The 25344-nt window shown below is 39.0% G+C and overlaps 6 protein-coding genes and 1 pseudogene across 9 annotated transcripts; 1 reads left to right on the top strand and 6 right to left on the bottom strand.

Annotated features, from left to right (window-relative positions):
• Nucleotides 1–1578: 1578 nt before the first annotated feature.
• On the bottom strand, nt 1579–4789 carry LOC147288933 (plant/protein). Of its 3 annotated transcripts, none has more exons than XM_086240503.1 (7): nt 4573–4789; nt 4431–4471; nt 3425–3482; nt 3148–3241; nt 2496–2580; nt 2353–2418; nt 1579–1835 (listed from the first exon to the last, which is right to left on the bottom strand). In XM_086240503.1, the coding sequence occupies exons 1-7, from the start codon at nt 4652–4654 to the stop codon at nt 1722–1724; spliced, it is 540 nt and encodes a 179-aa protein (XP_086096629.1). In that variant the 5' UTR covers nt 4655–4789; the 3' UTR covers nt 1579–1721. The 3 variants fall into 3 exon arrangements, with proteins under 3 accessions (XP_086096629.1, XP_086096630.1, XP_086096631.1); XM_086240504.1 differs by having other exon boundaries at nt 1579–1826; XM_086240505.1 differs by having other exon boundaries at nt 1579–1823.
• A 248-nt stretch (nt 4790–5037) lies between these two features.
• On the bottom strand, nt 5038–6634 carry TSO2 (Ferritin/ribonucleotide reductase-like family protein). Its single transcript, XM_086240502.1, has one exon. The coding sequence runs from the start codon at nt 6160–6162 to the stop codon at nt 5170–5172; it is 993 nt and encodes a 330-aa protein (XP_086096628.1). The 5' UTR covers nt 6163–6634; the 3' UTR covers nt 5038–5169.
• Nucleotides 6635–7656: 1022 nt separating this feature from the next.
• FLA20 (putative fasciclin-like arabinogalactan protein 20) lies at nt 7657–9077 on the top strand. Its single transcript, XM_086240501.1, has one exon. The coding sequence runs from the start codon at nt 7745–7747 to the stop codon at nt 8849–8851; it is 1107 nt and encodes a 368-aa protein (XP_086096627.1). The 5' UTR covers nt 7657–7744; the 3' UTR covers nt 8852–9077.
• A 144-nt stretch (nt 9078–9221) lies between these two features.
• Nucleotides 9222–14550, bottom strand: LOC147288930 (uncharacterized). Its single transcript, XM_086241064.1, has 13 exons — nt 14226–14550; nt 13933–14074; nt 13682–13818; nt 13344–13545; nt 12998–13236; nt 12767–12878; nt 12531–12675; nt 12233–12378; nt 11740–11912; nt 11214–11603; nt 11080–11135; nt 10724–10926; nt 9222–10635 (listed from the first exon to the last, which is right to left on the bottom strand). The coding sequence occupies exons 1-13, from the start codon at nt 14457–14459 to the stop codon at nt 9329–9331; spliced, it is 3486 nt and encodes a 1161-aa protein (XP_086097190.1). The 5' UTR covers nt 14460–14550; the 3' UTR covers nt 9222–9328.
• Nucleotides 14551–15995: 1445 nt separating this feature from the next.
• Nucleotides 15996–18258, bottom strand: LOC147288929 (melianol synthase CYP71BQ5 pseudogene; annotated as a pseudogene). The gene is made up of 2 exons (XR_015121807.1): nt 17278–18258; nt 15996–16607 (listed from the first exon to the last, which is right to left on the bottom strand). The product of XR_015121807.1 is annotated as a melianol synthase CYP71BQ5 pseudogene (transcript).
• A 1095-nt stretch (nt 18259–19353) lies between these two features.
• On the bottom strand, nt 19354–21881 carry LOC147288928 (DHBP synthase RibB-like alpha/beta domain-containing protein). Its single transcript, XM_086240253.1, has 9 exons — nt 21632–21881; nt 21432–21553; nt 21290–21343; nt 21119–21143; nt 20866–20988; nt 20558–20724; nt 20274–20343; nt 20020–20118; nt 19354–19782 (listed from the first exon to the last, which is right to left on the bottom strand). Exons 1-9 carry the CDS (start codon nt 21842–21844, stop codon nt 19696–19698), a joined length of 960 nt encoding a protein of 319 aa, XP_086096379.1. The 5' UTR covers nt 21845–21881; the 3' UTR covers nt 19354–19695.
• A 990-nt stretch (nt 21882–22871) lies between these two features.
• On the bottom strand, nt 22872–25344 carry TOM20-3 (translocase of outer membrane 20 kDa subunit 3). The gene is made up of 6 exons (XM_086240255.1): nt 25010–25344; nt 24768–24846; nt 24430–24599; nt 24277–24324; nt 23721–23813; nt 22872–23204 (listed from the first exon to the last, which is right to left on the bottom strand). Exons 1-6 carry the CDS (start codon nt 25106–25108, stop codon nt 23079–23081), a joined length of 615 nt encoding a protein of 204 aa, XP_086096381.1. The 5' UTR covers nt 25109–25344; the 3' UTR covers nt 22872–23078.

Below are 25344 nucleotides of genomic sequence, written 5' to 3'. Positions count from 1 at the left end.
CCGCCCCGTCCCGAGCTCCACCTTCATTCAGATCTAAGAGAGAGAGAGAGGGAAACAGAGGGAGAAAGAGAGTGACAAAAAGAGAGAGATGAAGCTGGTGGCCGGAGAGGGGAGGGAGGTGGGTGGGTCACTGGGTTGGGTGGCCAACGCGGGGGAGGTGGAGGGAGGAGGGCTCGGGGTTGGACTTGGTCAGGGGTTTCGGGGAGAGAGAGAGAGAGAGAGAGATAGGCGGGGAAAGAGAAGGGATGGGTCGACGGCGTGATGGCTGGGGTCGAAGGGTTGGGTGGGTCTCAGAAGGAGGGGTGGGAGGCAGAGGGAGGAGGGCTCGGGGCTGGGCTTGGGTTGGGGTTTCGGGGAGAGAGAGAGAGAGAGAGAGCGGCGGGGAAAGAGAGGAGGTAGGTGGCCGGGTGGGTCGGCGGCGTGGTGGCTGTGGTCAGCAACAAAGTGGCTGGGGTCGGAGGGGTGGGTGGCTGGGTTGGGTGGGTCTCAGAGGGAGGGGTGAGAGGCAGAGGGAGGCTGCAAAGCCTTCAACTCCATTTTTTTCTTTATTTTTTTGTTTTTTATTTTTTATTTTTTTTGTTTTTAGTTTTTTTAAATAATTATTTCATTTTTTAAAGTTTATTTTATTTTATTTTCTGTCTACGTGACATTTTTTTAAAGATATGTGAGTGTATTACGTAGGCAGTTAACGACCAGCCTGACAGAATAGTTGACGGAAGTACCTGGGTGTGCAAAATCAGTAGTTGAAATACCTCTGAACAATTTTTTTTTATTAGAATACTCAAGTAAATAAAGGTGTATGCTTGAAATACCTCCGTGTAATTTGCTTTAAATAAAAATTTCCACCTTTGATGTTGAAATTACAATCTGAGTTTTAAATAAATGAGTTAAGTAGTTAATGATCATTTTCGTGGTCAGATTGGACACTGTGCACCGACAATAAAATTGAAAATTAGATGTAGCCAAAGCCCGTATGAAGTGAATGAATGCAATCACGCCACCCAGCGAAAAAAAGAAAAGAAAAGTGAATAGATGCATAGTTATCTTCAACCTCTTGTTTCGGCCCAATATTGATGGTGTACACTCTTTAATGAAGAAATGACGGTTATTATGAATGTTTTTTAAACTTTCAAAACACGGTCCCACGGTCTAGTGTTAGGACATTGGGCTCTGAATCCAGTAACCCAAGTTCAAATCTCGGTGGGACCTTTTACTTTTTTGTCTTGCCGTTATTTTTTACCAAGGGAAATTCTTTAGGCATTTCAGAAAAACCAGAACACATTTTTCCAACCCTCCCCACGAATTGAATTCAATCACAAAGAAATTTGATATTTCCTCAAAAGCTGCAGCTCAGAACAGATAAACTAAAAAAATCACGTATTAGGTTTACATGGTTAAAGTGAATGATGATCATTAATTGATGCAAGCTATTCAGTAACCTCACCCTCTGAGAGAGGAGATCCCATTTGGCCCCAAGGACTTTTTTTTAACTGCTTTTTAAGCAAAACTTGAGCAGCTCACTGACCTGTTAACTCCTCCATGAAAAAGGAGAGGAAAATAAAATGAAGGTGGAGGGGGTGAACGAAAAACAAAGTTACACCATAACTAAATTCCATGAGTACTTACTACATCAAACAACAGGTACATATAGATCCTAGACAACATATCAATCTCAAAAGCAAACTACATTGCATCACCAATACATATCCGGATATCCCAATCTACCTTGGCATAAATAAAGGTGACACCCTCCTTCGAACAAGCTCCTGAATCTGCTCTGATGACAAAACTGATGCAGCATCGTCAAAGTTGGCATCTTCTATCTGCTGATGCAACTGTAAGAACGTTATGTTATTTCAAAATACACACACACACATATATATATATACTGAGAGAGAGAGAGAGAGAGAGAGAGAGAGAGAGAGAGAGAGAGAGAGAGAGAGAGAGAGAATCAAGTAAAAGAATTCATTGGATAAGCCACACAACAATAATTAACATATCCATACTGTTAAATAGGTTTCTTTATGGGATACAGATTATGCAGAGAAGTTCCTCAAGGATTCTTTGCAAGAATCCATTAAAAGGGTTCATTGAGACCATGTTTCTTGTAAAATCCCATATTAGGATTCAATTTCAGCAATCACATAAGCCACTAGGCCCACTACACAAGTTAACCAAAGGTGATTATTTTAATATTTAATAATGGGCTTTGTCCTTTGTAAATCATGTACCAAACAGACATTTGAAGTCTACTTTTTGACATTGGATTCCCCTCCCTAATCTCTAATCCAATTAGATAAATCCAATCTTTCTAATCCAATAAAAGCTAAAAGATTATATACAGCTACATACCTTCTCAAGGATTGCAGATTGATCATCCAGGGGAAATTTGCGCAAGTGCTTTAGCATCTCCAGTTGCTAAAAAAGATATACTTATAGTAATTTAGAAACATCCACCTTTACCATTGTACTTGTCATATTTGGACAGATATTACCTGCTCCTGTAAGTTTTCTTGACTACGCATCCTTTCAGCAAATTCATCTGCTCCAAGCTCAGCTTCATCACAGGCCATCTCTTCCCTGTCATTCCATAAATGAGTACTAACAGCAACATAGAATTAATATCAGACCCTTTGTTTTTGTTCTTCCCTAGTGTTTTAAGGTAAGATTTTTGTTTTCAACTTCAACCCAATCTAAGGTCTAAGTCTAGCACAAGCCCGCCCCACCCTCAGAACCTGAGCTAAGAGTCTAAGACCACAAGGCTTACTAGACACTTGAATCTTTACACCAGCTAAAATCTCTACAAATAAAGAAAAAGATACAACTTTCACATTGATAACAGAAGTTCCCAAGAAAAAAAAAAAAGGACAGTCTTTGCTGAATATGTAGTCAAGAACTTGAGAGGAGTGAAATAACTTTAGTTTTCTTCGAAGAACTATGAAGGAGCATATGAACTCAAGCACGCCATGTAATTGGTACTTCAAAAGGCGATAAGAGCAGCACAAAGGCACAAGATTTTGTCTTAAAAGGGTTGAAGGGTGGTAAAAACTAGAAAACAGAAGTGCAAAACCTATATGGCTGATAATTTGGATGCCATTTCCAGTTCAGACTTGTTTAACTTCATAAATGGGCAGAGGAGAGGATTACCTTGCAATGAATTTATAATAGTGAATCATCATTTCCTGATCATTTTCAAATTTTGTATTCACCTTTCCCAAGCATGATATGCCAAACCTTGGATCTGTAATGAGGAAAACATTTACCTTTAGTGAGGTTGTACCATGTTTGTGGTATAAAGCTCACAGGTGCCCATAGAATACTAGATTCATCTGATTGTAGAAAACAACATTGCTAAATCAAAATTTTCAAACCAACATTGCCCATAAAACAAGAATTATAGTTAGCATTTGAAGGACAAACTTACCAATTCCCATCTCCAAAAATATCTCTTCCTGGATAGCAGTGGTTACAGCTACAGCTTCCTGCATACGGTTATTAGATATAGATAATGAAAGGAACAAATAGAAGCAAAATTGACAGTGGAAATTGTTGATACATATATGCGTACCAAGCAGAAATATGTATCACTGAGCAGAACTACCCATGACAAGAAGACGAACACTCGCCCACCGAAGGTTCGGGACCAATGAGTGTATTTAGGCCTCTATGTTGTATTGGGCTTTAGTTGGGCATTATTGATATTAAAGTCCCACACTTGGACAATTGTAAGGAGAAGGGGCTCCCTATCTTCTATAAATAGGGACCCTTACCCACATAGAAAGGGGGCTTTCACCTATCTCCTCTCTCTCATCTTTAGACCTAGCTCTCATTTTCTCTCTAGAGCTCTCATGCTCCCTTTGAACAATGTAACACATTTATTCATAATGAAAACCCAAAAAACCTAAGTAGACGTAGCCCGATCACATGGATTGTGGTGAAACACTATACATCTCGTGTTTGTTGTATGTTTGCCTAACCTACCGCCTAGCCAAATTACACTACAACAGATATGTTATCATATACTTCCATTGCAGCAGAGAAATTGCAAGCTGGGTCGCTAATTTGTGGTTTTTCTTTAATTTCATCAACCATTACTGTGATTGTGAAGCCAAAAGCTATATTGGGGCACCATCTGCTAGTGCCTAGTGGGGGCTTTTCCATCGTGGGAAATACTGTGTTGTTATTTTGGATAAATGAGTACAAAGGATCGAATAGATGTCAGGATAAAAATGGAATAAGAAAAATATTGAACTCAGTTCATAGGAGCAACAAACTCAGACAGAACATAAAACCCATAATTAACCTCGAAAAGCATTTTGTCTCAGGAAAAGATATCTTAATTAAACCCAGGAAAAGATATCTTAAGACCAAATTAGAGATAAGTAAAAGGAAATACGAACTATAAATTTGGAATAGAAGGGTAATTTCACCTGTTTGTCCTCGACACCATCTGCAACTCTTTTCTTCACGTCTGCAAATGCAAATGATTAAACCACCCCAACCCCAAAAAAGGGAATAAAAAAAAGAAATAAAAAGATAGGGAAAGCGGGAAAAAGAGAAAAAGGTACCAACCAGGCTGAGAGGTGAGGAAAGCGAATCGATCGAAGAGATGGAGCAACTGTTCCCTTGAGAGCATTTCGGGCTGGGAATTCATTTTAGAGCTTCAGCTTTCATCAATCTCCAATGCTATTGTATTCTCTCTCCAGTGCTTAAAAACAAACAAGCATTGCTTTTGATGAGGTCGAGAAAGGGACACGGACGGACACCCTTCCCTTTTCCCAATCAAATCAAAAAATGAAAAATAAAAAACCCTCTCATTTTCTCATTAAACCCCAACAACCCCCAAATCTATGCCATGGAACTTCAATTTCCACTCCAAAATTATCAATTAATCCCACATTAAAAACTTTAGTAGATTTCCATTTCGTCGTTCAATTCTTGAACCAAATATAAGAGAGGAACAATTTATGCCAAAAATAAAGACACAATAAACAACAAAGTTTTAATGAATTATTTCATTTATCATTTCTGGAGCAAGAAAATAACAAATTGAACAAACATATTAAACCTAAAAATAAAATTTAAGAGAAAAAAAAAAAAGAAAGTAAAAAGCACTAGTATTACACAAACACATCCCATCCCTACATGAATCAGAATGAGAAGGGAGGATTAGAAATCCTCGTCCATCTTAAAGACATGGGTCCCACCACCATTGCCATTGATGCTAGACATGACCGAAGCCTTCTGGTACTCCCCAACTCTCTTCTCAAAGAAATTGGTCTTCCCCTGAAGACTAATCAACTCCATCCAATCGAACGGGTTCACCGCATTGTACATCTTCCCGTATCCCAACGCGCCCAACAGCCTATCCGCCACGAACTCGATGTACTGACTCATCAAATCGCCGTTCATCCCCACCAGAGCGCACGGTAAAGCGTCGCACACGAACTCTCTCTCTATCTCCACCGCGTTTTTCACAATCGCCTTCACGCGCTCCTCGCTCAGCTTCATCCTCAGCAGCGAGTACAGCAAGCACGCGAAGTCGCAGTGCAAACCCTCATCTCGCGAGATCAACTCGTTCGAGAACGTCAGTCCCGGCATCAACCCGCGCTTCTTCAGCCAAAATATCGCGCAAAAACTCCCCGAGAAGAAGATCCCCTCCACGCAAGCGAAGGCCACGATTCGCTCCGCGAATGTCTCGGAGCCGTCGATCCAGTGCAGGGCCCAGTTGGCCTTCTTGGCGACGCAAGGGACGGTATCGATGGCGCGGAACAGGCGGCTCTTCTCGTTGGGGTCCTTGATGTAGGTCTCGAGCAGGAGGCTGTACATCTCGGAGTGGATGTTCTCGATGGCGATCTGGAAGCCGTAGAAGGCGCGCGCCTCGGCGACCTGGACCTCCTTCATGAACCTTCCGGCGAGATTCTCCAAAACGATGCCGTCTGAGGCGGCGAAGAAGGCGAGGACGTGGGTGATGAAGTGCTTCTCGCCGGGAGTTAGGGTCTCCCAGTGACGGAGGTCCTGGCAGAGGTCGACCTCCTCGGCAGTCCAGAAGGAGGCCTCGGCTTTCTTGTACATCTCCCAGATTTCCGGGTACTGGATCGGGAACATACAGAACCGATCAGGGTTCGGAGCTAGCAATGGCTCTTCTGGGATGGCAGGCATTATGAGGCAGGCAGGCTTTCAGAGATTTATTAATGGCGGACGAAATTGGTGTTTGAGTTTTTCAAGTCTTCGAAGTCTGTGAGAATTGAGTGGGTTTGTGTGGGGATATATATAAGGAAGAAGATTGTTGAAGAAAGGAGAGAGAGCGAGGGTTTTGAATACGGTGGAGCGGGTGATTTAAATTTTTGGTGGGTTGAGAAGCTTGCGGGAGAATAAACCCAAGCAAGGGTATTTTGGGGAGTTCAGGAAAATTGTATGAGAAGGCGCTCAACCCGATTTCTGTGGTCTCCGTTTTTGGCCACTGGATTAGGATGATATGGACGAGATGAAGGTATAACGGTCATTTGATATCATACTTAATTCTATACCCTTGGTTTTGAGAAGAATTGCGAATGTAGAATAAGTACTGGGCTTGAAATTTGATTAGGTGAAGGGTGTTTTGGTAAAACTGTTTTGAAATTTTAGGGAGCAACGCAGGCTTGCGAGGGAAGCTTAGGTGAAGGATGCCTGCTTTGAAAATTTTATGTTGTAGCGGGAATTCTTTTGGCGCCAGTTTGAAATTTGGAATTTGGAAGGGGTTTAAACTTTAAAGCCTTGGCTGGCTCCTATTTCTATACCCTATAGTCTATAGCAATGAATTTAATGATTTGTTGAATCCAAATTTCACTATGTTTGGTCCTTAACTCTTTATCAAGAAACATAGGCCCCACATTAAAATATTACACTATTTCTGTATTCTAATTAATTTTAAATTTTAAGTAATTTGCTAAAAATAGATTAAAAATTAGTATAATCATGGTTCATTGCTCTACCTTTTTCATTAATTCACTTTCTGGTTCATTTTTACACCTGATCTTTTATCTTTCCACTCCGATTTTCATGATGTTGTAATGTTTACACAAACTGTCTGGCTGGCAATCCTCTACTTGTATAAGTAAAATGATAAGCCTTATAAAAAGGAAATTAAGAAGGGGATTAGTATTTAATATGTTGCAAATTCATAGTGGGCCGTAATAGTGGGAATCATGTGCAAATTGTGTACTACCCTCCCTTTTACATGTACAACATACCACATAGTGATGCGAGCCTCCCTAATTAAGTAAAACAACAAATGGATTATTGCATTAAATCATCCAAGTTGTCTCTAGAATACTCCAAAATGTAAAATAAGAAGAAAACTAAAAATAAAAATACATTCAAGTTTTTTCTAACATAAAAAATTGACATCACAATTGAGTCCATGCAAATTACCACACAATCTGTGGGGTGCATCCGTGCATGTAAGTGTGATAATAGTGTGATTATGTAATGTAAACACGTGTGCAATTGTGGAATCACACGCTTGAATTGCCCTCGCACGCATTTGCACGTGCGGAGCACACGCTTAGCAATGCGCACGAAAGCGTTCTTCTTTGTTTGGCCACAGCTATAACCACCTAACGAACCAACAAACCCATTTCTTGATTTCCCGCGCTAATAACTCCTCCCTCAAGTCCTCTGCTTTAAACCAACAGATCCTCATTCTCTCATCGCTGAAAACTAACACAAGATCGATCAAAGTACAAAGCAAGAACGAGCTTCAATGAAGTCTCCAATAGCGACCTTGATTCTCTTCTTCCTCATCCTCCTTTCCCTCTGTTCCTCCGCCCCTGCATCCTCCGTGACCCTCCTCAACGCAGCCAAGGTCCTCTCAAACTCTGGCTACCTCTCCATGTCGCTCACCCTCCAACTTGTCTCCAAAACCCTCGAATTCGAGTCCCCAACCGCCACCATATTCGCTCCTCTGGACCCAGCTTTCTTTCGATTGGGCCAACCCTCTCTGCCTCTGCTTCAGTACCACGTCTCCCCAAAGAGACTCTCCGTCAAAACCCTCAACTATCTTCACCGCGGCACAAGAATCCCAACTCTGCTTCCGAATCACACACTCACCGTCACTGCTTCTCCGGCAAATCAAGGCCAATTGTCGATCAACAACGTCAGGATTGATGAGAATGCGGTTTTGGATGATGGGTCGGTGATTGTATACGGAATCGACGACTTCTTTAATTCATCTTTCTCGCTGGCTCCCGAACCGGCTATTGGGTTGAGCTCCGGTTTGGGTCCTGACCCGCCAAGCCCTGGTCCGAGTAGTGCCGGAGATGATACGGCTTCGAATTCATTAATGGAGGGTGAATCGCGTTGGCCTGGTCCTGAATCTTTTGAGGTGGTTGCGGATTTGCTGAGGTCCAAAGGGTATTCAATAATGGCCTCATTTCTTGATGCGCAACTGGTGGGGTTTAATAGGAAGACAAGGCTGACAGTGTTCGCACCAGTTGATGAAGCAATTGAAGATTATCTGAGGAATACCACCGATTACTCTTTGATTTTTCGCCAGCATGTTGTTTCAAGATTGCTTCCATACCAAGATTTGCTTGCGCTTGATGATGGTACAATGTTGCCAACTTTTTCAGAAGGGTTTGTGATCAATGTGATCAAGTTGGGTAATGTTCCTGTGCTTAATGATGTTCGGGTGGTGCTGCAAGATATGTATCGCAATCGTTGGATGGTTGTGCATGGACTTCGTCGCTTGCTTACATCTCAACCGCCCAAGCAAGACCCAATTGATGCTGATCAAGATACTTTCAATGATGGATATGTTTCCAGTTATCTTGGTCAGAATGGTCATCAAGATTATGGTGATTATCACTGAGGCATATATGAAGATTTTACAACTTGTCTCTGTTTTCAGTACATCAAGAATTGGATTAGATAGATAATCTTCACCTGACCAGTCAAGCCATGAAGACATTAGCCATCCTTACCTTCTCTGATGTATGTTGAAGTGTGAAGTGGTTGCAGTAATTGTTAGATACATGACTTGTACTTTTAAAGAAACTTTTCTTTGTAACCAAAAATTTTTGTTGAGAGCAGCCATTTTAGACCTTTGAATTGAATCAATCATCTTTTTCTGTTTCCAATATGTGAGATCTTTCTGCAAATTAATTGTCTACTGGTATGAGCATCTTTAGACTATTATGAATCAACATAAAATTGTCTGCCAGATCGTAAACTCACATGAATGCTTAGGTGAATTAGATAACAATTTTAGAGGTGATATAAACAAAATTCTGTGCTGAAGAACAAACTTAAGCAAAATGCCCTATGGGTCACCCTTACAATTACTATACTAGTGTTTTATTCTAGAAGTGGATGCTTGAGGAGTTTGCAGTGAAAGTTTACCAGATAAAGGTTGCACCCTACAACCATAGCTGGTACTAGCTTCCTCAAAATTTGAATCCCCTGAAAAACTTGCCCTTGCCAACTCCCTTAGTTTCTTCAGATCACTTTTCGGCTCTAATTTAAGTCCCTTTAGCTGTTTTGCTTCCACTTCTCTCTGCCTGTTGAGGGTTGTCTCCAGATTAGTGGAGCCTGTCATTTGAAGAACATCAGGGCCAGGTGATTCAGGGCTGCTGAGCACAGGGACTACAGTTGCAGTCATAGCGCCAATTGGGTCAGTGCGCGGTGCTCTCATTTCTCTTCCTTCAAATTTTGTATCTGGACTTAGAGGAAGGACTGGAGCTAGGCCTATTTTCAGCTGGGAGGATGCACGTATGATTCTTGACCATTGCTTCTTTGGAAGGAATGGGAGGACAAGACCCTTAACAGCAAACTTCAATCCAAGCTTGAACGAATTATTTTGAGGCTGTGAGAGTCTTAGTAGGGATTTTATCAGAGCATACCACTCATTTATAATTTGGGTAACAAAGGTAAAGAAGAGGAGAGCTAGCATTTCAAATCCTAACTTTCTTGCTTCGACAGGATTTGAGCCATTAATACTAATAAATAGAGCAAATATGCCCACCTCACACAATAGAGAAACACTTTCCACCACATGGACTCCCCTCTTGATGTATGGTTTCAGAGTAAATAGATACACAAACTGTACCAGTGTAATGGTCAATGCATAGAGGCTTTGGCTTGATTTCCTTGATGAGTAAGCTCCAGATATAATCCCCAAGAAGACCCGTCTTAAAAGATCAATGATAATATAGGAAGATCTAGCACAGCCCAAGAGCCTTTCGGATATGGAAATCCTAGTTTCTGCATTGCTGTCATCCAAGCTGACTGGTTGCATTCTCCCAATCCCACTATGGCCACTTCCAGTCCACTTGGATATGCTGTTTGGTTCATTTTGATCAACAAAGACGAATAATGGAGGACCCTGCAAACTCTCAAAGAGAATCCCGAATCGTGGAAGAAAAGATGAAGGAATCCCTTCCCTATAAAACCACTTTCCAGCACTAGGTCTCCCTGTAAGAAAATACCAAAGCTTTGTGTACCACGGTTCTTTTCTAGCTACATGCTTGACTTCTTTGTACTGAAAAAAGCTGGTAGAGAAGATTGCAATTATTTGAAAAAGGCAAACGGATAAAATAAGAGCTGCAGGGATAGCCAGCAATAAAGCCCCTGTAATGATTCCCCCTGGTGTACCACCTGTGAATTAGAGTAGTCTTGAGTTCAAAACATCCTTGAGAGGCAATCAAAACAATTGGACTTAGAAAGAACAAACTTGGCTCCTTACCTTTCATAACAAATGTTGAGGACTGAGAGATACAAGGTAGCATGAGAATCAGAAGAAAGAGCTCGAATCTGGGCACTGCGAGCATACCATAAGCTGGTTTCCCTGTTCTCCATCTTAGGGAAAGTAATATCAGCACATGGATTATGACTAAACTGCCTCCTCCAATACCAAGCCAAAACAAGTTCATTTGCAGGTCTTCCCACCTGTTAAAAGTTCGTTAGGTATGATAACATTAGCTTAGTTCCGATATCTTTGTTACTTTTAGATATCACAGATATGTATATTTCTTTCAATTGGAAAGTCCTCTCATTTTAATATAAGAGCACTAAATATAACAGTAACTGTGGAGCTACTACCCTCTGTAATTTTCCATTCCCTTGACGACATTGCTTGCAGACAATGGCTCTCCTCTCTGTAAGAAAAATGATTAGCTGTTGAAAGGTTTCATCAAAGAGGAAAACAAGTCTGAATGCATTAAATAGATACTCACCAAGAAATAAATGAAATATTCATTGGAATGAAGAGGTACCCCATAAGGAGTCATATGCATGTTTTGCTGCCCAAGAAGCCAACCAGACTTGGGGTCCATCTCAATTGGCACCGGCCTCATATAAGAAAAGTTGGTTAGATATGAATCAATTTGATTGCTTCCCTCTTCATGTGAAGACCATCCTATAGACAAGGCACTAAACTTCCTCTCAAGCTTCTCTTCAGTCGAATGGACATGGCGAGGCCAAACTGAAGCACTATCCTTTTTCCATGGAAGCTGTTGACGAGGTATGAGCCACCGAAGACCTTTCGTTGTCTCGGAATATTCAATTGGTTGATTAACTGAGAGCCAGTCTGAGAGGGCAAAAACTTGAAGGTGTCCGACCAGACCCTATTTTACAGATATTTTAATTGAACCTTAATGATTGAAAAGGGGATGAACAGTGAGGGAATACAAAATTAGATACAGCAAAAACTGTCCAGTGTCCACCTGGATATTTGCATCTACTGAACAATTTGAATCTTACTTGTAGATTCATTGAGGAGTCAGAGGTCAACATATTGGTTCTCTCAGAAGCAAGAATGCCTACTGCTTCAAGATGTGCAGATGAAATTGAAAGAAGAGCAGCTGCTAGTGATGTTGCTAATATACCCGCAGTAACAAAAGAGTGCAATGCAATTGATATTGCAGGGGTTATGTCTGCGCAGAATAGAGGGTCAAGCAGAGAATTAAGCAGACATATATGTGTGTGTGTGTGTGTGTGTGTGTAACAATGCACATCCTTTTCTCTGAGTCTCTGATTTCTTAAATAGAAGGCTTTAGTGAAACAAAATGTCACTGAATAAATTAGATGGCTATGAAAGTTGAAAACTCCTGCATATCTTCCTCTCTCTCAAAGTTTTAAATCTGGTTGGAGAGTAAAATCTAGTGAACCATCACCAAAAAGTCAAGGCAAAAGGAAAGGTGAAGAATGAATAGATATGAAGAACATAACAAAAGAAGGAAGAAATGATTCATACAGTGTTTCACTTCAAGTTGGTTAGATGCCATGTTGAGATTTCCTGATATATCATATACCTTCCCTGCAGGGACAGCAACTGACACCATATTATCGGATACTGCCAAGACAGTCATTGAGTACAGAGCTCTTGAAAGTTCCCTTAACCTACAAAAGCAAAGTACAAAATTTTGACATTACTTAGGCAATAGGCATTTTAATCAAATATTCTTCCACGTGTATGCAGCAATCTAAGAAATGAACATTCTTAATAGTAAATTATGATATCAGCAGTTTTATGAGTAACCATATGCACCTGCCTTGTTATTCTACCCCCGACCACTTTTACCATGGAGGCCTGAAAGCCAAAAACCGGCTTTGTAAACTCAACTATTACATTGATGTGGTGGTCCTTTGTAACATTTGGAGAACTGGTACTCAGCCCTACGCTGGTCTTCATGGAATCTAAGAGAAACGTGAAACAATTAGCTCCATAAAGCTACCAAATGACTCCCAGAACTAACTTTGGAGAGTATTAAACTGGGAAATATCATACCATAAAGAAACGTAATTGAGGAAACTGGTGAGACAGGAGTGCCTGTCCTGCCAATTATTAATCCAGCTTGTAATTCAATCATGATGATTTCAGTTCTAGATATATTCCTGATCTACACACACACAGAGACACACAAATAATTGTTCTAGCTAAGAGAATTTGATAGATAACAACGGTGTTTAATAGCTAAGAGAATTTTATTATTATGCAAAGCAGCAGTTTTCTGCTTACTTGGAAATTAAATCGGCGGTTGCCTTGATTTCTGCGTTGAATAGGTATTAAGTTACCCGAATTCACTACTAATGCATTCTGGACCTGTTCTGTTGTGTTTATAATGGGAATGCTGAAGTCCAAAAATATCTTCAAGTCCTCCATTTGGTTAGTAGCAAAGACAGTTCTTGGGACCCCATTAATCACCAACTCGTAGGCTGGAACAGAGGTCCACAAATCTGCTAGCACTGCTCTTCTATCTAAGACACTCATTACAAATATGAACAGTCAGTAAGAGACAGAGAGTCAAAATAACATTTCATTTGAAAACATAATGGAAGTACATTTGTGACTTATCATGTCTTACCAAAATGAATGGTTATAGTGGAACCATTTGTCCTTGTAAAGCTGTTTCCTGCCTCATCTGTACAAAAATTATCTGCCATTCTAATTACAACACGCCCATACATAATTCTCGAGGAGAGAATTACATCAAGTCTATAACTGATTGTAGGTTTAATCATGCGTAAGGAAGATGCCTCTACACTGGCGGGACCATTTATTATCACCTACAGAATTGCAAACTGCGTTATAATTAAAGCATGAAGTTTACCTCAATTGTGTATCACTTTCTATGGTTTCTGGCAATAAAAACTTCATTTATTGAAATTATATTGATAAAACATAAGTGAGAAATACACTTACATCACAGTTTGATGAGTTCACACACCTGAAGCCACCCTTTCCAGTGCAAGCTTCATTAAACGTGACATCAATGGATATTTTTTCAGCACTTGTATGATTCTGTTCGCTGAAAATTGTTGCAGTTGGTGGTATTGTATCTATCAGATAAAAAAAAAAAAAAAAAAAAAAAAGAGCTGTAAGGTCCCCTGTACAAAAGTTTAAGAGAAAAAAAAAAAAAGAAGAAAAGAAAATAGTTTGGGGCTAGTACTTACCAATGAACCAAGAATAAGCTGAAAAGTTTGTGTATCCATCCCATGTTGTGACGTTGAGAAGAAGTTTGTGGTCACGGTTGACAGTCAAGTTTTTGAATACTATGAACTTAGCTGGACATGGACTCAAAATTTGGCCATCAAGCTGTCCATAAACAGATAAAATCACTATGAACAAGTACAATGATTATGCAGCTAATGCTATCTCCTACTTAAGCAAACTGACTAGTACTTGCTATGACTTATGAGCTAAAACGCAGAACTTAATGAAGAGCATGAGTACTAGTACTACGCACCTGACAGTGAATGGAACACAAATACTTTTCGTTGCATGCATTGGAACCATTAGGCTTCAGAAATGAGTACCGGAAAACTGCGTAAGAGTACCTTGACCGTGCCGGAGGAGCTCTATCAAAACGAATGAGGACCGTTGACTCAGCCAAGTTTGGTACCAAGAGTACCACCCCAATAACCACATTAAAAGCATACAATTGAAGAAACTTGAGAAAACCCTTTTCAAGGACGGCCATGTAAGGCACATTTAAGTCCAAATCTAGGACTTGGAGGAGGAGGAATAAAAGAAGAAGATTGTGGTTCCTGGGATCCCAAAGCAGAGGTTGAAACTTGAAAGCAGTTCAATGTTGTGTTTAACTGTTTATTCGGCTTTATAAATTGAAGACTAGTCTAGCTATGTAAAGGTAAGCAAGAGTGTCAACCACCACAGCCCTTGTTGATCAAAGTCTCATAACTGCTTATTTAATGAAGCTCACACACATCATTAACTACCACTCACCAACCTACCTGTGCTTCAGTACCTGTCATTTCTCCTTTTCGGGAATAGAGCACGATGAGCTTGCTGGGTTAACTTGAGCTTCCAATTCATGAGCCACTACACATCCACCTAATGTTGGGACATTTTTCATGGAATCATGTCCAACCATCAACCATGCACCCATTTTTTGTTGTACCACATAAGAAGTGCTAAGAAACTGTAACGATAAATTTGTTGAAATTGAAACTCAAGGACCAAACATATAGTTTAGGCTAGATAATAACATAGACTAATTCAACTTAAAGATCTCTTGTTTTGGTATGGGTTTGCGTAAAATTTTTTATCAACTTTAATAATTGATTTGCCAAAAAAACACTTTGATAATTGATTACCGTATCCCTGTTTCTATTTGATCTTACTAAATACGAAGTCGCAAATGAACATGGTAGTATGGTACACACCAAACAGATTGTCGCTGCAAGATTTCTGGCATAATTCAGGGTTTCATACAGCAGAACCCCTGGCATAATTACCCCAAGATTCCAATAGTCAATTCAGTCCATAATGCAATTAATTGGGCTCTCAACCAAATTATCATTGTAGTTGCTCTGAAAAAGGATCAAATTACAAATCACATTGATTAAAATGAAAGCTAATGCTGACACATGGCATGCACTGTTAGGTTAGCCCTCCTTTTTGGTTCACATTGTAAAGTTTTCCACCGTACCACGTTTTTATACAGAGTATCACAATATACGAATATATTACCAGAATGCTCAGTATTATGTCAAGTTGTCAACGTGAATTATCGATACTCAGTGAGTTTTTTAATTTCTTTTCTTGGAGTTGGTAAGCACAGTAGACAATGAGTTATGAGTAGGCAATATATGTGCAGTCAGAACTCATTGTCCAGATTGCACCTCTTTTCTTTGAATATTATAGCTTGTGTATATATATATATATATGTGTGTGTGTGTGTGTTTGCTGCACAAGTTTTCTTCCTTTCTCTTTTTTTCGAATTCTAAAATATTAGGTCCCTTATTGCATTTGTAGGCACCTGATGATCATTTGTCGTTTACACCAACTAAACTTGTTTGTTTGTAAGAAGTAAGAACTTTATTCCTCACTAAATCAATATATCATATGCCGGCATTGTTCATAAAATGAGGAATGTAGTAACTTTTTCTGTGTGAAGATATTTATTGTGTCACCTACCACTTTATCTGGTAATTTTGGACATTTATCAAATCTTCACTTATTTTTGTTTTTGTGAGGTAATGATAATTGGTACATCTCAAAGGCCTAAACGAGGGGTGGCAATCACATACAAATCATTCTTCCTCCTACACGTTATTCCAAAAGTCTCTGCTATGTCAAGTTCATCTGGTTTGATCCCATTTGGCAGTTCCCAATCAAAATGGCAGAGCAATTGAGAAAGAGCAAGTTCTACAATTGCAATACCGAATGTTATACCCGGACACATTCTTCTACCAGCCCCAAATGGAAGGAACTCAGAGTTGAACCCTTTGAAGTCAATGGAAGAACCAAAGAACCTCTCTGGCTTAAACGACTCTGGATCAACCCAATGCTCTGGATCTCTTCCTATTGCCCAGTCATTGATAATTATCTTTATTTTAGCTGGTAACTCATATCCACCGATTTCACATCTTTCCCTTGCTTCTCTTGGAATGAAGGGGCCTGGAGGGTGCAATCGCAGAGTTTCTTTCACAACTGCTTTCAAGTAATCCATTTTTTCCACATCTTTTTCCTCAATTTTTTCCTTTCCTTCAAGGACTTGTCGCACCTCAGCTTGGGCCCTCTTCATTACTCTTGGGTTTCTCATCAGCTCCGACATTGCCCAATCTATGGTAGTAGCTGTAGTCTCACTGCCTGCAGAGAAGATGTCCTGATGAAACAAAAAAAAAATGCCTATCTCAAATCTCAATGTATAATAGGTGGTTGTTAGAGAAATTAAGCTAGGTTCTCTAATAATCTATTTAGAGGGGATTTGTACTTGTCTCCAAAACCAAAACGACCTCATTTACATTTAAGTTTAATGGTAACTATTTGTGTGTTAGGATTTATTTTAGAAAAATATTAAATGAAAGGTTAAATAACATAAATTTACGTGCATCAAAAAAATTAGTAAAATATTCGGATTCGTTGCTAAGACAGCTTAACATGTTATATTATTAAATTGAGACTTCGAAAATTTTATTAGGTGGAGACTTTTTGTTAAAATGCGTTACCCAAATAATAAGTTAATTACACTTATACCCTCTGAAGTTTATCGTTTTTTCACATACACTCCCTGGGTTTTCAAAAATTACACATACCTCATGGGGTATATGTGTAATTTTTGAAACCTTAGAGGATATATGTAAAAAAACGATAAACCTCATGAGGTGTAAATGTAATTAACTCCCCAAATAATTCAGTCTAGTTAACATCACTATAGTCTATAGGTTTGATTTATTAATATACATACATGTGAGACATAATCAAAGTGATGCAGATATATCGATCTATGGCTAGCTGCAAGTAAAGTCGATCATATATTCATATGACGTACGTACCAGAATGACATCTTTGATCTGATTGGTTTTGAAATTGAATTCCAGCTTATTGGATTCCTGGAATTTTAGAAGTACATCAACAAAATCTTCCTCCTCCTGACCATGATCAGCAGCAGCAGGTTTGTCGTGATTGCCAGTGGTGAAGTCAAAATTTGATGATGATGATGATGTTTTCATCTTATGGTCGTTGATGATACTGTCAAGAATGTTTCCGAGCTTGTTTTGTAACTTTTTCATTGCAGGTATGGACCCAGTAACGTAACCAAGAAATCTGAGTGAAGGAAACATATCAGGTATGGCAAAGCCTCCAACGAGTTTGATTGCTTCCTCAAGCAGTGAAGAGAACTCTTTTTCGTCTTTGCACTTTTTGCCAAATGCTGCTCTTGCTACTATCCCATTTGTCAGGCTGAAAATCTTCTCACTTATATTTATGGATTGGGATAATTGGGTTGACGAGGAATATTTAATGGAATCTACAAGATTCCATATTTCTTCTTCTCTTATGTATCGAAATGACTGCACACGTTTAGCACTAAGGAGTTCGGAAACACAAATCTTGCGCACCTCCCTCCAGAAATCTCCATAAGGAGCGAAAACAATACTTCCTTGGCCAAAGGACATAACTTCTACTGCCAAAACCATAGGCCTCTGAGCAAAAACAAGCTCATGAGTCTTTAACACCTCTTGGGCTACTTTGCTGGATGAAATTATTATAGCCTCCATCTGACCCAGTTGCAGATGCATAATGGGTCCATATTTCTTGGCCCAGTCACTCAATAAATGATGTGGTAGCGCAGCACCAGCTGCAGCCAACTGATGCAAGTTCCCTATGATAGGCAGCTTCCATGGCCCTGGGGGAGACTTGTGGATTAGGCCACTGCCTAATTTTGATCTGGATCTCTTCCAGAAAATAACCAGGACAAGGAGGAGAGAAGTGAAAAGAGGAAAGTAGTACTCTGAAATTTGGAGCATTAGAGCCATAAATTGGAGAATCTAGCTAGCTGTGATAGTGCATGCATGCAATTCAATTCAAAGCCTTTGAATGTGAATGTGCTTCTTCTGCTCCTGGGTTCAACTTATACTTGTTTTGGAATGCTAAAATAAAACCATGGGAATTTATTAATAATATATGTCGATTGATGGGACTCCAAACGACGTTGTATTCATTAGTCATTTGACTCATTTGTTGAATATATGAGCAACAAAGTCAGCATGTCCATTTTTCTATTTGTTAGCGTATCAGCATTAAGAACGGATTGAATATGTGGAATGCATTACCAGATAGCTGACTATCTTTAACAAGTGGGCAATAAACTACTCAGCGAAAATTGAGTTTTTTCATTTTTTTCTTGGTAAGCACAGTAGACAATGAGTAATGATATGCATGCAATATTTATATATATAGCTTGTAAATGCTGCACGATTTTTCTTCCAATAATAGTAGGGTCCCTTTTATTGTAATTATGGGTATCTGATCATTTATCGTTTATTTATACACCCACCTAACTTGTTTGTAAGCGGTGGCGGAGCCACTTAGGGACAGGGGGGACAGAGGCACCCTCACCTCTAATTAATTGACTTTTCTTGTTGATTTTTCTATTATTTTTGTTAATATATATGACATATTTTTTAAATAATTATTTTTGATATAAAAAATAAAATAGTTTCTTATTTAACATGTATAAATTCAAATGATCATTATATCTTGTTTTTAATGGTAAAAGTTGATCTATCTTGCTCATTTTATAAATAAAAAAATCCTTATTTTTGTTGAAAATACTTAATGATTAATTAATTTAAGAACAAGTTAATTCTCTTAAATTTTTTATTTGTAAAAATAGTTCTAATTATGTAAAAATGATTTTTATTGTTATGAATGTCTTGAGAGAAACAATTGTACATTCAAAACAATGAAGTTATCATATAATATTCTTAAAATTAGAAGACTTATAAAAGGAAAAATATTATGCTTATAACACACAAAAGAATTATTAATCAATACTAGATATTTTGTGTGTTCCAAAAAGTTTATATAGTACATGCCCCCTTGAATGAATGCAATCAACCAAATTATCATTGTAGTTAATCAACCAAATTATCATTGTAGTTGCTCTGAAAAAGGATCAAATTACAAATCACATTGATTAAAATGAAAGCTAATGCTGACACATGGCATGCACTGTTAGGTTAGCCCTCCTTTTTGGTTCACAATTTCACATTGTAAAGTTTTCCACTGTACAACGTTTTTATACAAAGACTACAAAGTATCACAATATACGAATTTCTTTTCTATCCTCTTAAGTATGGTGGTCAATCTGTAACCAAAATCCTCAAGTGAGCAGCAAGAGATGCAAGACCAGTGCGACATTTAGCATATCCAAAAACTGGTTCACCACAGGATTCACCAAGAAGAATGATTTATCTTCCAACTGATAGATGAGATGAGCTTTCCTTCGACTCAGCAGATTCATTGTAATCTTCCACCATCCAGTGTAATTTAGGTCCCTGAACGTAAATATAATACACAAACCAAAAACAGAAGTCATCCATACCAAGATCAAAATATACCGAGCATCACTATTTAAGAAGTAATATTCATCAAAATCGCATTTTATAACACCCACTTACAGATGGTAATAGGGGAAACCGAAAATCATCATATTCCGAGAGTGCTATACTCATATTGTTTAATAGAAAATAATTCATTCATTTTGAAACCATATTTCATGGATGACCCATTACCTTTCCTTGTCGTATGATTTTGGGAGGAATCACTGTCATGTCAACTACAGTTGAAGGATCAGCCACTCTTACCCCGCCATCAACCACAAAATCAAGGCCCTAAATGAGTTTGAATACACAATCAAGAGCTATGAAAAGAAAGAGTTTGACCCATGCCTATAGTATATAGAAGCACAAAATCAATGATAAGAACCCTACAAATAGTTTGATTTTAGAATACGAACTAAAACAACCTTCATGTGATAAACCCATACCTCTGGTCCATAGGTATCAGCTATAGCGACCGGATCTAACATCCACTCATTTTCCTTCGGGCACTTGACACTAAAAACAAATAAACTGTCAGTATAACACCATAATAATTTGAATTACAACAGAAGAAGCATCTCTTATATGTTTCTTTAAAATCAATTATGTAAAGAGTTTCTCATCTTCTTACAGTTATTCACATCATTAAAGGTATAAAAAATATCTAGTTTCAGCCATCACCTTCTCAAAAGGAGGAATAAGTATACAAATATATACAAATCAGACTTACCTTGTGGAAATCAATGGTGAACCCATCTTCTCCAGTATTGCTTGACATAAGGCATCATCAGGCATACGAACACCCACATTTTTCCTTGATGTGTATTTGGCAACTGTTGTCCCATACCTTATACACTGTTTAGGTAGCTCTTTGGTTGCAGTTAAGATGAAAGTATACTGTTACATAAAGCGCTCTGTTATAGGCCAAATCATCTACCTTAGTAGTGCTTAGAGTTAGGTGTAGTTGTTGCTATTGCTGACTACCTTAAATTTGTTCTTACAGGCAATAACAATAAGGCAAGCAATGAACAAACTTACAGGCCCAGGTAAGCAATGCTTAACAGCTCGGAATGTATTTGAATGACCTTGGCCATCACCCCGAGGGAACCCTGTTGTAAACGTATCAATGTCGTGGAAGGAGTGGCATAAGAAGCTAAGGGGCTGCACCAATTAGTCCATGTTTAAAAGCATAAATTAAAATGTAAATGGCAAAAACAAAGTATGAAATTGTGATCAACAGGGGTAATCAAGCATATTAAAGTAAGGAGTAAAGGAAAGCCATGATCCTTGCCTTTGGGGATTCAATTTTCTTGATTCTGCAATGTGAAAGCATTGAAAACACAAGAAGATCCTTGTCACAAGATCAGTCATGAAAGAAATAATGCATTTAATTTAACAGTAAATATTCGTAAATAAGTGAACAACAACACTAGGAAACGTGGCATCTATAATATCTACCTACCTACGAAGACGTTCAATGGCAGAGTGGTTTCTCAAATCACAAACTATTGCATATCTACAATACAATGAATAGGGTCAAGTCCAAATGAGCAACAAAACACAGAGTGCCATTCATAACATACAGACACTAATTTATCACTTACACAGTATCAGTAGGAATAACCCCAACGGCTCCTTGTTTCAAAAGATCAACAGCTGGGTCCAATTTCCAGCTATCCGCTCCAGACTGTGATGGATCAACTTCAACATAAAGCAACTCATCCTCCTGATATTATTAGTCAATAAATTTCAGGAACATTGGATACTCAAACGCCCAATTTAAAGAGTGAGAGTGAGAGAGGACCTTGGTGAAGCGAGGACTCGAGTATTTGAGACGCTTAGGGCTTCGCTTCACAGCAAGAGCTAAGACTTGGAACCGCCGGCTTTTGGGCGCGTCCAAGTTGACACGGCCTGAATATGGGCCAAAACCAGGTGTTGCCGGAGACCGCGAGAAGCTGAAAGATGAAGCTAAGTCGCCACTGTACAGTTTCGTTTGGTATCTGCAACAGCAAGCCATTATCTCTAAATTTGGGGAGGGAATATTGCAAAGACAAAGAGCCTTTGGCGTTTATATTTGGCGCCACACCCAAGCAGCGATCAGAATACTGCCAGTCTGCCACCAACGTGGCAACGTTGACGGATTACCAGCCGCCATATAGAAACTTCGAGGTTCTCATGGGAAACGACGTCGTTTACAGGAGAAACAACACGTATACAGATGTGTTGTGGCCGCCCTTTTTGACGTATCAAGTTTGATTTAATCCTTAGGGTCTTTTGTCTTGATCCAGTTTGAAATTTAAAATGCAGGCCTATGACTGGAAAGCACCTGGGCCCAAGAGCAATCACAAACCACAAACCCAATAATACTAGATTTTTCCTAGATTTTTATTACCAATATGACAGATAAGATAAGCCCCAGATCAGTTGGGATTCAAAAGTTTGGGATTTATTTGATGCATGTGGTACTACTCATTTACAAACTTACAAAGTTCAGTATGAACCCCAAAAAAAAAAAAAGGAGGAAAACCAAAACTTATGAGTTTAGCCTCCGAAGTCACAAGCAAGCAACCAGCCCATGCCTTTGCGGCTTAATTAATTTGGGCTTAAGATGAGCTCAAATGTGGTGTTTTTGCTTGTTTGATGGATTAACCGGGCGAAAAGAAAAATTTGCATTGGCAGCCGACCCACCCTACTAGCTGCAAAACCTGTATGGGAGGCCCTGTGTTGTACTGGTACAATCTCATCGCTAAGCATTCAAAATCCACGCACCAATTATTGAAATGAGGAGCTTAAAGCATTCAGTATAACGATAAAAAAAACGAGTAGAGCCTAGAGTTCATTGTTGTTTCTACCTCCAGTGAACTGCACACTGAAAAACGCAGAGAATCAGAATTACACCTCAGTACACATGATATACAGAGCATACGAAAGTATCCTCTAAAATTCCGATTGCATAAGAGAGAAAATATTGGTCATGATGGGCATTTCAAACCATGGAATTGAATCTGCAAAGACAAACCAACATCCAGAAAACTAGCTGCTCAACCTCAGCCCTCAAACTTCAATATATTTCACTAGAGATAAATCAATATTGTTACCTATCGGTTACATTGGTGACCAAGGCAAAAATTAACTTATGGATGGTCAGCCAAATATGAATCAATTTCACATGAATTCCACCTGCTGATGAATGATTAATCTCCAAACTGCCTTCCAGAGTGCCAAAGATTATGACCAACCAAATGCTATGCTCACCGCGGAGGTGGGGGAGGCACATGGGATTTTGCAAATCCTACCCAAGCGACAATTCCAACAGCAAGGATTATCCAACCAAATATGTCATACTTGAGATCACTGCTCTTCTTTTTCTTTGTAGCCTGTAGAGAAGGGGAAACAGTAATAATTCATCAACAGATGAAGAAACTAACCATAATATAAGAACACAGAGACAGACTGCTGTACATAATTAAACTTCAAGCATGTTACATGTAAAAAATCAGAAATTCTACAAGCACTAAAATAAATCCCAAATTTGGATACCAAGTGGTGTTTCATATTTGGTACCACTCATGTGAACTCTTTTTTTTTTTTTTTGGCCACAAGAACTCATTTATCTTTAAAAAATAAGATATTGGCATGCTATCTGTCACATTGCTTGGTATTCAAAAAGCATTTGAGTTGAACCATATGTAACTGCAAATGCAATGCACTGAAGTTAATCTTTCATCAACTACATATCAGCCACACAGCCTACATCCATGATTCCATGAATTCATAAACACACAAAATAAAAATAATTAAATTGGCAAAGACTAATATCATTTAGAAAATAAAACCAGAAACAAAAAGAACAAAATGTCAAGAAAAAGAGAACCATGAGATTTCCAATTCACCTTTGCACCCGATGAAGTGGAAGGTCCAGCAGCAGCTCCCATCGCCTGTTGACCAAAACCATGCTTATGGATTTCCATGTGCAATTCAGGGGCCTAGAAACACAGTATTAATAACTTCAATAATGTATATTAGCTTATCAAACTCACAAAACTATAGCCAGAACACAGTTTACAGAAACACTCAACCAAGTATAACCGAATTCTCATGAAAACTAGAGTCAGTTGAAAAGTCTATAAGTATGGTGCTACTTGTACTCCATTGTTTCAAGCCTGCCATCTCTCAAGAATGCATCCTGTAAACTAGCAGAATGGTAGATATCATGGCAGACTAATATTTGTATTGAACAAGTTAAAATCAATATCCAACAGCTTGTAACCTTCTCTCTGACTCTCTCTCTTCTAGCTAGGTACTATATAGGTTCTATTGCTTGCAGATTAAAATCACTCAAAGTTGTAATTGTCAGCCCCAACGCCACCACAATTAAAGATGCCAACACCCAACATATGATTTCAACAACATAAACAAGCATTATCACCAGATCAAGTAAGAAAGCACCTTAGCAGACACTTCCAAAGACTTTCGATAGAGATCATTTCCTGGCTCCTACAAAAACATACAAATAAAATACTAATTATACATAGAACAGTAAAAGAAAATTAAATACTTTGGCAAGCATACAGTTCCACTGAGATTCAGCAGGAGAAGTACCTCGTCAAAAGCTTGCTGGAAGTAGTGAGCCGCTTTATCAAAATAGTCCTTTGCCTCATCCTGGTCCGGAGTCAAAAATGCATTTGAAGTATGCGCATTTCCCAAGCACCAGAGGGCATCATGTTTCTCAGGATTAACCAACAATGCCTCCTCCAACTTTGAAATTGCATCTGTGCAACCAATCAGGCAATCACAAACCCGCATTTACAAATTCAAAACTTGCAAATTACTCAATAAAACTGAAGGCTATCGATGACTCATAAAGCTAAAATAAACACACACACACACATCACTAAATATGTTTTGCCCCAACACATTACTAATTAAAAAGTTAGCACCTTGAATCATCTTTTTCGAATCAGGGACATTCTGAAACTGAGACAACTCTAATAAAGCTCCAGCCCACCTAGTCAAGTTCTGCATTTAGAAAATAGAAATGTTAAAATTTCATGTTAAAACACAAATTCTCAGAAACTCCAGTGAACACTGAATTAAATTAAAACAAGTTGGAACTTAGCACTGAAAAGTAGCAATCAAGTGGTGAGACAGAAGAATAAAGGATGAAGATGGAGATACGAACATCGGCATCGAGAGGGTTCTTAGCGTAGGTAGCTTCGGCGGTCTTACGGGCGTGTTCGAAGAAGAGGATCCGATCGAAGTCGCTCTGCTGCATATCCATGGCAATGGAATTTTTTAGGGTTTCGTTTCTGCTCTGTGCGGACAGTAGGGCTTCACGGGGGAAGATGGTACACTGAGGCGGCTCTTCTTCCTCAACTGCTGTGACGGCACGGTAAGCAAGCAAGGTTTAAGCTGTTTTCTAGTTGCCTTGCGCTAAACCCCGTGGTCCGTGCTTGTAAATGGCCCTAATGGCTTTCTTATTTTCCTGTTTTTTTTTTTTTTTTGATAAATACATGT

The sequence above is a fragment of the Dryas octopetala genome, chromosome 4, assembly GCF_963921425.1.
Source record: "Dryas octopetala chromosome 4, drDryOcto1.1, whole genome shotgun sequence".
Lineage (NCBI taxonomy): Eukaryota > Viridiplantae > Streptophyta > Magnoliopsida > Rosales > Rosaceae > Dryas > Dryas octopetala.
The sequence above is the reverse complement of the archived record's forward strand: the minus strand, read 5'-3'. Positions and strand labels throughout refer to the sequence as shown.

Excerpts from the sequence above, each read along its gene's own strand:
- FLA20 (XM_086240501.1), top strand. The coding sequence starts at position 7,745 with ATGAAGTCTCCAATAGCGACCTTGATTCTCTTCTTCCTCATCCTCCTT.
- TOM20-3 (XM_086240255.1), bottom strand. The coding sequence starts at position 25,108 with ATGGATATGCAGCAGAGCGACTTCGATCGGATCCTCTTCTTCGAACAC. Across the intron at positions 24,600-24,767 it reads TTCGAAAAAGATGATTCAAG|ATGCAATTTCAAAGTTGGAG; the intron begins GTGCTAACTTTT and ends TTGGTTGCACAG. Across the intron at positions 24,325-24,429 it reads TCCAGCAAGCTTTTGACGAG|GAGCCAGGAAATGATCTCTA; the intron begins GTACTTCTCCTG and ends ATGTTTTTGTAG.
- TSO2 (XM_086240502.1), bottom strand. The coding sequence starts at position 6,162 with ATGCCTGCCATCCCAGAAGAGCCATTGCTAGCTCCGAACCCTGATCGG.
- LOC147288928 (XM_086240253.1), bottom strand. The coding sequence starts at position 21,844 with ATGGCTTGCTGTTGCAGATACCAAACGAAACTGTACAGTGGCGACTTA. Across the intron at positions 20,725-20,865 it reads AGCATTGCTTACCTGGGCCT|TATACTTTCATCTTAACTGC; the intron begins GTAAGTTTGTTC and ends TTTATGTAACAG. Across the intron at positions 19,783-20,019 it reads AAATCATACGACAAGGAAAG|GGACCTAAATTACACTGGAT; the intron begins GTAATGGGTCAT and ends ATTTACGTTCAG.
- LOC147288933 (XM_086240503.1), bottom strand. The coding sequence starts at position 4,654 with ATGAATTCCCAGCCCGAAATGCTCTCAAGGGAACAGTTGCTCCATCTC. Across the intron at positions 2,581-3,147 it reads TATTATAAATTCATTGCAAG|GGAAGAGATGGCCTGTGATG; the intron begins GTAATCCTCTCC and ends ATGGAATGACAG. Across the intron at positions 1,836-2,352 it reads AATCTGCAATCCTTGAGAAG|TTGCATCAGCAGATAGAAGA; the intron begins GTATGTAGCTGT and ends ACGTTCTTACAG.
- LOC147288930 (XM_086241064.1), bottom strand. The coding sequence starts at position 14,459 with ATGGCCGTCCTTGAAAAGGGTTTTCTCAAGTTTCTTCAATTGTATGCT. Across the intron at positions 12,879-12,997 it reads ACCGCCGATTTAATTTCCAA|ATCAGGAATATATCTAGAAC; the intron begins GTAAGCAGAAAA and ends GTGTGTGTGTAG. Across the intron at positions 10,636-10,723 it reads CTCAACATTTGTTATGAAAG|GTGGTACACCAGGGGGAATC; the intron begins GTAAGGAGCCAA and ends TCTAATTCACAG.